This window comes from Colossoma macropomum, unplaced genomic scaffold (genome assembly GCF_904425465.1).
Source record: "Colossoma macropomum unplaced genomic scaffold, Colossoma_macropomum, whole genome shotgun sequence".
In the NCBI taxonomy this organism is placed as follows: domain Eukaryota; kingdom Metazoa; phylum Chordata; class Actinopteri; order Characiformes; family Serrasalmidae; genus Colossoma; species Colossoma macropomum.
Window position 1 is genome coordinate 22,866,464 of NW_023494810.1, and position 12,634 is coordinate 22,879,097.

The following is a 12,634-nucleotide window of genomic DNA, read 5'->3' on the forward strand; positions in this document are numbered from 1 at the left end:
AGCTGAACTGTGAAGCAGCAAACTATTAACCAGAGTGGTGAATTTTAGTCAAGTCAAGAGGCTTCTATTGTCATTCCATGTACAAGTACACAGTGGAATTTAATTACATTCCTTCAAGGAACATGGTGCAACATGAAACAAAATAGACAGTACAAAGGTTTACTAATTTTATTAAAACATTTTATGAAATGTTTTAGTAATTGTTCCAACAAACATGCAAAGGCTATTTTCAACACAAAAATGAGACGTGAACAACAACAAGCAGTCAGTGTGCTGCTAACAACATAACTCAACTATAAAAGGAATTAGTAGCTGAATGTGAGGAAAGAAGTGTGAAATGGACCTAAAACCTCACAAACACATTCCAGCGTAAGTGAAAGTATTATCATTATTTTTAACTTTTTTTAAGTTTTCTCACAATTAGTTATTTTTAAGATGTTTTTTTCACTTTTCTCTCATTTCGGCTTTTTTGGATTTACTGTGTTCAGTTTTCTCTCGTTTCACTTCGCCTTTAAGAACCAAGGCATTCCAGCCAGTCGCGTGACGTCAAGAGAGAAAAAAACGGCTGAGGCGGAGAGTCGCTGGTGGAAACTAACGAAAGGGCAATGCGAGCTCTGGTAGCTAATGTGCGCCATTGTCGTCTTTTTAAACAACATTGTGTACGTTTTAATGTCGTCTAACTACTGTTATGAATACCCAGCGGGATTCGGAAGCCAGTGACCTTTAAAAACTTTTAACGCGGTTTGTTTTATTGTTTCTCTTCCGAAGGGAATTGGCGGTTTGACTTTCGAAATGGATATTAGCTAACCGGCTAGCTAACGAGATACCGACCTGGAAATAAGTTGGCTGAACTGGTCGAAAGAATCGTTATATAGTTCCTGTGTGGAGAAATATTCGGTCTTTTAGTCGATTTTTTATTTAATGTTGTTTTTTAGTTGTTTTGGGGGAAATAAACTTCAGGAAACCGTACTAGCGAACTAGCTCCTCAGTCCCCCCGAAAGCGAAGAGGGGAAGGAGCCGTCTCTTCCTCGACTCCTCCGGCCACGGGCACAATGTCGAACTCCCAGAACCAGCCGCCGTTTCCCAACCAGCAACCACAGCAGCAAAACCCGATTCAGTTTCCACAATTTCATGGGAAACCCATGCAGATAAAGAAAAACGCCATAACGGACGACTACAAGGTCACCAATCAGGTTCTCGGTTTGGGCATCAACGGGAAGGTTTTGGAAGTGGTTCAGAAGAAGAGCCTGGTGAAGTATGCGCTGAAGGTGAGATGAGTAAAATTGTCTGGAAACTGGGTGGCTGTGTATTAAATCAAGAGCTCTGAGCAACGAGAAAGGGGAAGGAAGCTTAATTTGACAATGTTTGGTAGAAATGAATGAGTTCTTGGGTATCTTATTCGAACAAGCATGCTTGAGAGTTCAGTGTATTTTATTTGAGCTTTTACTTTTAGGTGCTTAAGGTAAGACCTAGGAGTAACAAGGGAAGTGTAAAATTTATGCAGAGATGTAGCTTAATTAAAATTGACTTAAGCTTTGCATCCTGTTACAATGGCCATTAGAGGAAGCACCTGCCAGACGTTTCTAATCGAAATATTAATAGGGACATAGCTGTGACGTTTTTCCCTTCAGGTTTGCGTTTACAGCGTTTAACGGGGTAAGTGTTACCTGTGGATCGAGAATGCTGCTTATTTGCCTTATATCAGGCACTCTTTTAATAGATTTGCAGTGGTGGAAAATCACTTAATTGTTCATTTGAGAGTGATTAGTTACGTTCTGAAGCCTTCTTTTACCAGAAGTGCCGGTCATCCAATCTCCAGCCCCCACCATTGATTTTAATTCTACGTCGGTTTGACCAGGGATCAGCAGCTCCCGGGCAGCAAGCTGTCAGAGTATGTAATATATTGCGGCCTTAGAAAAGACGTGTATTTGTTTTTTATGTGACGCAAATCTGTTCGCAGTTGCGCAACATGGAAAATAAACCTGTTTATTGGAGCATGAAAGGATGAGCTCCATTTGTCAGGCTACTACATATTAACACACATGAATGACATGAAAAATTATTTTTCGTTTGCCTTTACGTTGTGACTTGTAGGCTTCTCTCAGTAGTTAATGCAGTGGGACTGCTTTAAGCGCATCTCTTATTAAAATAATAGCACTCCATTTGAATGAGTCAGGTGCTTCCACCTGTGGGTGTTTTTGAGTAATCAAAGTTCGGTCAGCAGGATTGAGGGCACAATTTGTTTATTTGTCTCAAAGGTCAAAGCACTTGCACTTCTGTGGTCTGCCTCCTCCCACTTGCTGTCTGCGCCCAGAAGCAGAGTGAGAAAAGCGGAGGCGTTCATTCACTCCTTCGCTTCTAAATGAAACATTGCGTTGGCAGCTAAGTATTGTCTGGTGTTAAAGCATTTGTTTAATACAGCAAAAATGACTTTTATTTGTGCCTCATCTGTAAAACTTGAGGCTTAGGGTGTGACTGGATGTAAAGGCCATAAAAATAGCTTGTTAATTGGCTGTCTCTCTGTCAACAGCAGATGGTCGATTAATGAATTCAGCATTGCTGTTTTACGTTCAACTGTTAGGCTAATGGCACTTGTTTGCAAATCGATAGAAGGAAGTACAGGAAAGCTGGCGCTGGCTTTTGCTGATGTTTGGCAGGGCACAGTGAGCCACCTCTAAAGGGAAACCCTGTGGCTTTAACAGTGACAGTGATGATGTCAGTCCCCTGGCTCAGTTTCTGTCATCGTGTGGGAGCTCTCTGTACTCCGGTGTCAGATCTGGCTCCTCATTGCATACATCTCCTCCTCCCAGCCTGGCTGTTTTTAGCTGCAGAGGAGCTCTGCATACCACTCTGTGTGTGTATGAGAGAGAGAGGGATTAGAGGAATAATGGGGGGAGAGAGAGAGACATAGACAGTGAGACCTTTGGAAAGCATATGAATGATCACGAAGCGTAGAAGGAAGATTCAGCCAACTCTGTCTGGTATGTGTGTCAGTAATTCTTTTACGAGCGTCTTGGTGGAGCTACCTTATAAGTAGAGGTGGACAATATGAAGACGTTTTATTGTAATTGTGATATTTTTTATAGTAATGAATTTTGTGCAATACAAAGAAAAGAAAACAAAAGAGTTGATCTTTGACCAAATCAAGCCTCATCTGTCTTTGGACATATTCTGAGAAGAACCATTATGCTTGGAAGAGTTGATGGTAAAAGAAGAAGAATATGACCAGCTACAAGACGGATGGATGCAATCAGAGGGATCATGAACCAACCATAGAGAAGCCTGAAGACCCAAACAGAAGACAGGATATTCTGGAGAAGCACTAATCATATGGTCGCCAGGAGTCAGAGACGACTTGATGGCACTTAATAATAATAATAATAATAATGCTAATAATAATTAGGGGTGAGGGGAAAACTCGATTCTTAGATGCATCGCAATGCAGACGTGGACGATTCTGAATCGATTCACAAATGTCAAAAATCGATTTTCTAAATTTTAATTTATAATGTAATGTTCATGGAACGCAAAAGGCGGAACTTGGAAGTGCGGAAGTGCAGTGCCCGGACACTCTGTGGCGGGGCATAATAAAAACACAACTGGATGAGCGAGAAATCTGACCGGCACCCTCTGCATTGAAAGCTAGGTTAGGTCAGGAGTCGACAACCCAAACGTTAAGAAGAGCCATTTTGTCCTTTTAACAAAAATCAAACCACCTTGGGAGCCACAACATTTTATGTCCAATACGTCTCAGTATGTGCTAATGTCCTAGTATATAAAAAATATAAACTGCTTTAAGATTTAGCTGTAGCCACTTTCCTCCCATCTCCGCCAGAAAACTTTTTCTCAAAAGTAGAACAGTTTCTTGTAAATTGTCTCTCAATGTTTGACTGTTTTACGAGGCTGAAGTTGCTTCTTATTCGAATTTTCCCTTTCCACCTTAAATTCTGCCTGAGGTGCCAGAATGTAAATGCGGCAGCGTTTAAGGTGGAGCGGGAAAATTCGGAAGAGAAGCTTCATCTTCTCAACTTTTTGCTCTTTGACAGTCTCTCATTGCAGGTTTAACGTTCCAGGAAACCAACTGCGCTGCTTATAAATCCATATGAGTCCATTCGTCTCCAAATGTTCGTCTTAAATCTGTCTCTTTGCCTTTTCGTTAGCGACTAGCTAGGCGAGACTGCGTTGCTATGTGACCTGCAGTCTGCATGCCAGTTCTCAGAACGAGGGCTTTCACGCTATGTTGCACACTTTGGAGCTGAGATTCAGCGTCCCGTCTCGAAGATATTTTACTGACACAGCGATCCCCACTCTCTACAATGAGACCAAAACCGAAGTTCTAAATTCAATAAAGAAAACGGGTAGGACGGCTGTAACGTGTGCTGCGTGGACATCTATTGCCACTGGATCTTATATCACCGTAATTGCGCATTTTATCGCAGATGAGTGGCAGCCTGCGTCTCATGTGCTTCAAACAAGAGCACTGAATGAGAGCCTTCCAGTTCACTTGCCACATCACTTCCATTTGTTTTATTAATAAAAGATATTGGAAGTAAATTCATTGTGGATCGTTGCAAATACTTTGGTTTAAAAGCACCAAGTAATCACACAGTGAGAAAGAAATCCTGTATAGAAAAAAAAAGATGCATCAAGATGCATCGATAATCGTTTAATAATCGTATCGCAGCCCTCCGAATTGTAATCGTAATCGAATCGTGAGGTGCCTAGAGATTCCCACCCCTAATAATAATAATAAGAATGATGATGTTTTGTCATGTTGACTATCCCACTTGTAAATCAAGAAAATCTGTTTTTAAATAAAGAGCCCACTATAGCCTTGATATAGACCTCTCAGTACTTCACTTAGTTTGCCATTAGCGTCTGAATGAGCCTTGGGTTTAAAATAGTTTTCTGTATGTGAAAACTGAATTATATGCACAAGAGTAGTAGAATTCAGTCCATTTAGTCATGTCACCAGCTACAAATTAATACGGGGATATATATATATATATATATATATATATATATATATATATATATATATATATATATATATATATATATATATATATATATATATCTCGGTTTATTGGATTTTTGGTGCTATTATGATTCAGCTTACCTGGAAATTGGTTAAAGTATTTATACCTTACACTTAAAAGAAAAGATAAAGGGCTATCATTGGTTATTTTTCTAAAGCTAAGGCAGAAATCATCTTTCTTTAGAATGAAGAGTTTTTGCATTCCAAAAAACTGGCACCATGTAGAGTGACGCTTGCAGGGAGAAAATCACCAATCACAACGTTGTCTTTCAACTCTAGGCAGTCTTCGTAATTCCTGTCCATATGTGTCGAGTCTTTGGGGTAGTGCTTTTGTCAAGGAGACTTCACAGTAGAACACTTCTGCATTTAATCATGTACATGCGTGTGGTGCCTTGCTTAGACTTGTGAAGGCAGTTATGAGCTCTCTGATGAAAGGCCTCAAGACAGAAAAAGGGCCTGCCTGAATTGAAGCCTTACAGGAATAGTAGGGATACATAAAAAGCCCCTGAACTTTTTTAGCTAGCAGGTTTTAGCCTGACTTATGCACACCCATCCTGATTGGTGTTACACAAATATAAATGCTCTTCTCTTTTTTGCAAGTCAGTAGGTTTCGTTAACCAGATGAACTGGTTAGCTATGTGTTCTGAAGGAATGCAATTTATAAGAGCCATGCACATTTCCTACAAAAATGAGCATTGTTTTGAAGTTCTCACTGCTGTGCCACATACATTAAGGCTCTTTTGTTTTGGAGGAGTAGTGTCATCTAAGCTTATGTTTACTCCTCAGATCCAAAGTGTGACTCCAGCCTCTGATCTATTGAGCTGATTAAGCAAGGGATTAAACAGCCATGTGGTGTCTGTTTTAAAGCGCTGTCTGTCTGTGTGTGGGTATCAGTAAGGTTCTTACTCTACTGTAATCCAGTGTTGCTCAGCTTTGAACTTCTGTGTCAAATCATGTTGTCTGGCTAAGAGCTCAACTCTGTGGCTTATTGCCATGGGAATGCAGGATCAACATTAGCTGACCATGATTCATCATTAAAGCATGTTGTCTATAGCCATGCTGCTGTAGCGTTTTGAGGCTGTGATATACCGTCCAGGATGTGCAACTGTGTGTTCCAGCTGCACTGGAGAAGAAGGCATTTCAGTCATTTAGAGGTGTTTTTCTGTGTGTCTTGTGTTCCATAGAAACTAAGTTAATTTGTTAGTTTGTCATGTGGTGTTGAAATAAGTATCCTGTTTTACTTTTCATTAAGACGTGTATACTCAGTGGTTGTTGTGTACTTCAGTTAGTTTTACTGTCAGGGACCTGGTTTAGTTAACTTTGGTGCCCTAGTGATATGCCTCTTGGCAGGTAACACTGACTGATATTTATGATGCATGATTTTATCAGTAATGGCAAAACTATTGCAGATAATGTGCTAATAATTATTACCGTTTTTGTCTGGCATTTCTGGGGTTTGAACCAGCAATCTCTAAACAAGAGTGAAAACTCACACTGTTGTGCCACTGGGGAAACCCTGCATGAGGCACCACCTGTTAAAGTATTTCACTGTAATACAGTCTGAACTGAACTAAACACAAAATACCATCGCAGTGAGAATAACAAAAACATGTAAAAATAGCAAAAAAAATAGGCAATTAACAGAAGCCACAACTGCAAAGAATTCTTGGTTGCCCTGCGATAAGGATGCATTGATGACAGGTATCGGCCCAATACTGCCCTTATTTACTCGTACCCATGCTAATAAAAATGCACCAATGCCAACATAGGATACCACCTGATACCCTGTGATGTAAGCCTACTGCACGCTGCCATGCTACTAAACAAATCACTCAGGCTGTCAGTGAACAAGCACACAAAAGATATGACTGCAGATATGATCTCTGCCGCCCCTTCTTATTACCTTTGTGTGTTAATGTTGATGAAAACTCATCAAGTAAAATATTACAGTGGTGGTGGTGAATAATGAGGAGGCAGAGCTGCACGTGTGGCTGTTTATTCTGAGCAGTATTGTTAGGGAGATCGGCTAAATCATTTGGTAAATGGAAACTGAAACTGAAGAGTAGTAATGCTCTGATAAACAGCCGGGGGTGGGGGGGGGGCATTTCTGTGGCTTTCGCTTACATTTTTAACGTTATTTTGGTGACCTGTTTACGTTTCAGCTGTTGCTTGGTAACAGACATGACTGACTGTTGCCCTCGATCGAGTAGGTTAAGATTTCCTAACTTAAATTACGATGCTGTAAGATAAAATTCCTAAATTAAGATGAAAATTGCTTGTGTAATATGAGTTTGTGAAAAATCTTATCTTGACCTGTCAGATCTTAAGACAAAAAGATAAGTTTTGGTAATACAGCCCCAGATGTTCAAAGCATTGAGTGCCCCTAAAAGCTCTCTTACACAAATTTATTATATGAAATGGTTATGAATGCACTATTCTGTGTCTGAAAAATTGTTTTGCAATAGTTTTGAGAAGAGATTTTGCCTTGGGAAGGCTTCTTTTCCCATGTTACTCTAAGCTATGTCTGTCTGTAATACCTGGTTTAATATTTTGAGTGCATGTTAATGCCTTTTTAAGCAGTGTATATTTGAGTGAACAATACCGCGATAATACCAGTGGTAGGAATTTTTCATACCATTTCATCCAAACTAAACCCTAAGAAAGAATATGCTGTTGAAATTTATTGATGTTGGACGATCATGGGTGGCCTGCAATTGGCATTCCTAATACTATTGATTACTTAAGCATGTTCGTCTTTTTAAATGCATCCTAACTCTGAAATCTTATCTGTTTACTCACCATGACAACTTGAATTTAGGACAGAGGCTATTATAGAGCAACAGTTCTTAAGTTAATAATCTTATCTCAGCACCAGATAAGAAAACAGTTTTACAGAAGCATCCTAACTAGACAGGATTCCTAAATACTTTTCTAACTTTAGGACATCTCCAAATGTGTCCTAACTTCTGTTTTAAGCATCTGTTTGTATCGTTTTATGCATTGACAGACAGCATAGTTCACTGTAAATAGCATAATGACGTTACATTTGTCTACATTGCAGACCCAGACACGAGTTCCACTGCCCCCTCTTATTACTTTTGTGTGTTAATGTTAATGAAATCTTCTCAGTTAAATGTTAGTGTCGGTGATACATAAGAGGAGAGGAGAGATAAAAGTTTGGCTGTTTATTTGGAGGAATAAAGTTAGCATGGTCGGCCAACGGGATGTGGAAACTGAAACCGGGCAGCGGCGGTGCTCCAATAAATAGCTCTCAGATATTCCTGTCTTCCAGTGTATTGTACTTCAGTTTTGGTTTGACCTTTGTACATCAGTAATAGTAGCTGTCTGGCTGGCTAACTTACATTTTTAACATTATTTTGATTACGTGTAAATGTATGTGTTTCAGCTGTGCACGTGTTGTTGGTTGCTTGCCAGCAGAAATGACAGTTGATTGTTGACCTCGACTGGTTAGTTTAAGATTTTCTAACTTGAGAGGAGATTGCTTTTGTGAACAGTTTTGTATTTCAATTTGTCTGTATTATATAAATACACAGAAATGTGTACAGCAATCTCTAAAACTGCTGTCGTAGTATCCATGTCATTGCTCTGAATTGTACAGCTGCATTAATATGCGAGGCTGTTTCTGTTTGGCTCTTGTGATTATGCTTATGTCCATGTCTAGGGTCTTTCTCATGCTTGGGACGTGCGCAAGACTGGGAGGGCAACAGTTCTGCTTTTTACATTAGGATCCAAGTTTGCTAAATTTTTATAGTGTTAAACTCACTTTAACATAGCCTGCATACTTTGCCATTTACTATTTTCTGCTGTGTTATGCCATGGTCTTTATGCTGCTGTGTTTTTGTAACACTTTTAAGCAAGCTGCTGTTTGTTGTGGTGTATAGACAATGCTAACTGTTTAGCATTTTAAGTAATTAGATATAAAATCAGTGTATTACTGGGTATATAATGTCTATATAAAATAGATGTGATAATATTGATAGATGACTAGGTTAGTAATGTTAGCTAGCATTAGCATTTGTCTGTTTATCTTGAAGGCCATACAGCTTAATGTCCCTCCCCCATCCAGCTTAATGTCCCTCCCCCAGCCTTACTGGATATGTTCATTTGTGTCTGACTTATGTTCCTGTTCCTTTTCACATTTAGAACTGTGCTAAATCAATATCAGTGCCATTTTTTTGGTTGTTGATTTCCTTGTCTACTAATCAGTATTTTTATCGGCCCTGAAAAACAGTGGTCTGTCCCTAGTGATCAGTTCTGGAAGTTGCTGATTGGTGCCATGGGTCACCGCCGATCATTGGTAGCAGTGTGCACCTTCATTAAAAACAATGGTTTTGAAATGTTTAATATTGCATGTTTCCTTGTTTGATCCTGTTTATAAATTCTCAGATTTGACCTCAGTTGACTTAAAGAGTATGGAGTGTTTTAAATGCTTTAAGTGCCATAAGAATGCATGTTGCATTTGGACAGCAGGGCTGCGTGTTTACAATACGTTAGCCAGGTGTTGTAGTTTGTGTTTGCATACTCGCGTTCAGTATACTTCTGGCCTTATGTACTCCTTTTAAAAGTTAAATTAGAATCAAATGCTGTACAAACATAACACCCAGTCCCAGACTTTTTTTGGCTGAAATGTCCATCTCTACGTAGAATTGAATCTGACGTTATCTGTCTGCCTGGTTTAAAAGGCTGGACGATTTGTAGAAATGCAGTTTGCAGTATAGTTGTTTGATATCGCAATGGCAATGTGTGCTACTGTGTCTAATTTCTAAGTGGTTATCCATTCCTGAATTTCCATGAAACCAAGAAGATGAAGTGCAAAAATATCTGCCAAACACATTCATAATTCAAAGGGTTAAGAGTAGTGTAGTCATTTGGCTGTTCACATGTGTTCGCTTTGTCTTTTTGCCCTCATTTACACCTGGTCACTTGCGTGTTGAGTATCAGGATTGTATCTGGATAAGGCCAAGCCACTTTAAATGCGATTACATTACATTTGATTACGTTTGAGACACTTTACTGCAGTATAAACATATCTGTCTCTCTAAAACACATTACACAAGCCATACTTCTCCCCATGCAGTACATCACTGGGTATGTGATCTGTATGTACGAGGAAGATAATCATGGAGGACGCACATGGTTGGAGAATGGATGAACCAAAAAGCTAATAGCAGTATGGACAAACACTACTGTACAAAACAAACTGCAGAAGGCTTAAAGGAACCGTGCAGTATTCAAACAAATATCAAAGCTTTTGGAGAATGGCTTTGCGTACCGAGCAAATTTGCTTATTCAGTCCCACATAGCAAGAATTTCAGACCATCTAACCAGAAACTCATTTGACTGCCAAGTGTAAATGCATGTGGCTAAAATCTCATCAGGATACAGTCCAGATTCTTGTCACACGAAGTTGTGACAGGTGTAAACGGGGTCTTTGAGCTCCCAGTCTACTTATTTCACCCATGCACGTCTACCCTGAAATCTTTCACTCTGGTGCTGTGTGTGGTATGACTATCAGATGGGATCAGATTCCAATTTTCCCCTTGTTTATTTGTTGAATATATTTGAATATTTGAAATATAGCTACATTATGTAAGTAAAATTCATTATTCATTCAGAGAAAATAGATAAGAAGATGAATAACTGCAGTAATCAGCAGATTTCCAATTCAATGTTATGTCTCCTGCATCTACTAGGGGGTGTCAGCATAAATTATTCAGCAACCCCAAAAGTACGCAGTGTTTAAAATAGCGATTCTCAGCTTTGCGGCTGCGACTTGCAAGGTCATTAAAAAAAGATATATAGGCCTGTTTTCATAAAATCCCCATGGCAGTGATATTTTGTTGTTGTCACACTGAAACTCGAGTGAAAAGTGCATTTTGAATTTACAATTATTTCTTTGAATTTGACAAGTTTTCGAATGTTGAATTTTATTTTGCCAGTTAGAATAGTAATTTGAGTGGTGCTATTACTTAGTGATGACGTATGAAAAATATGAAATATAAAAATTAGGGTTGCACCGATATCGGTGCCAATACTGCCTCTTAAAGGCAGTATCTGCAGTATCAGCAGTTGGGATACGGATACCTATGGCAAATACCTCAAAGGAGTTTCTGGCGCACTGACACATACATGTGCACCTGTAGATGGAACTTAGCACGTTGGTGTTGTGGGTTGTCAAGCAACAGAGAAAAATATGCATGACAGAATCTGTAAGGCCAGTATTTTGTGTAAAGGTAGTAGCAGCAGGTGATACACAGTTTGGAATTCTTCGTAAGCTGCTGGTTTCACTAACATTTCACAAATACACCAGATAACCTAACATACACCATCGCAACTTACCTCAATGGCTGAGACATGCTTCTCTCAGTAATCCCTCATCCTGCTATGTAGTCAGTTACTGACTGAGTTAATATTAGTCCAGGTTGTTATTGGGGAGCAAATGTTGGAGAAACATATGGAAGGAACCGCTGGTCTCTCGGTGTAATGAAAGCCTTTAGTCTTAGTTTAGCCTTTAGTATATCAGCCTGCTAGCCGGGACTGTGTGTCCACTAGCCCGCCGGTGGTGTATGTCCGTCGGTTCACTGTATCATGTGGCCGAGGGGTCTTGCAGCCTTTTGCGTCAACAAAGCAGAGAAATATTTGGTTCAGCCATTACGGCTGACAGTGTGAATGACTGACTGACTGACTGACTGACTGACTAATATTTACTAAACTCAAGTAAGACTTACTAAAGTCTGACTGTCAGACATGCAAGTGCAAGTGAACATGATGCACGTATGAGACAAATGACTGGAGAAATTCAGATGTGAAGCAACATTCAGCATGGTTTTTGCCGAGCCAGAGAAGCTGCTGCGTGCTAATGTGCAGACCACAGGTTTTTCTTTTATATTGTTCGGTTCTGTTTTTAACTGTTGCACAATAAAATAGTTTGCATTTGTTTCAATTGGTAAATGTTTTTTTTTTACTAATTATAAAATAGTACATACTAATTACATACAGTAAATAAGCAAAAATAGGCTACTCATCTAAAACGGTTTTAAATATCTGAATTTCCAATAAGTAAATGCCATTCATTCAAGCTTGATATGTTTTATTAGTTATACAGAACACAGCTTTTACCAAAATAAAAGCCAAACTATAGAAATATCAGGATTTATAAGCTAGTTAGAGTTAGTATCACTATAGGTTCTCAATGTTGGCTGATACTCAAGGATGTGGTATCAGTGCGTCCCTGATAAAATATGACTTGATACTGTTGGACAGCCCTGTTATTGAAATCAGTGAACATCTGGGTAGATTACAGCACATATAAGTTTTATCTTGGTGTAAGTAAGACGTGCTGGATGTCATAAAACTGAGAAATGATGACTAGCATTCTAGTTGACACATGCTTCCAGTTACTGTGCAACTGTATAAACTTGTCTGTGTATCATCTATGAAGCTGCTTTGTAATGTGTACACTGTAAAGGGTGTTACTGAGAAGGACTTGAGTAGCAGTGCAGCAGCAGTTATTGACCTCTTTTTTTCATGGACAAGTGATTTTGGCCTTTTGTACAAGTAAAATGTTCATTTGCT

At 39.3% G+C, this 12,634-nt stretch overlaps 1 protein-coding gene across 4 annotated transcripts in view; it reads left to right on the top strand.

Annotated features, from left to right (window-relative positions):
- Positions 1-561: 561 nt before the first annotated feature.
- Positions 562-12,634, top strand: part of mapkapk2a (MAPK activated protein kinase 2a) — a 51,091-nt gene continuing 39,018 nt past the window's right edge. For 2 of the 4 annotated variants that reach the window (XM_036559020.1, XM_036559021.1), the window contains exon 1: positions 562-1,268. In XM_036559020.1, the coding sequence (XP_036414913.1) occupies positions 1,053-1,268 (216 nt within the window). In that variant the 5' untranslated portion in view covers positions 562-1,052. Of the gene's footprint in view, positions 1,269-2,859; positions 2,982-12,634 lie in introns of those variants that run through there. The other 2 variants (XM_036559022.1, XM_036559023.1) reach the window with 2 other exon arrangements.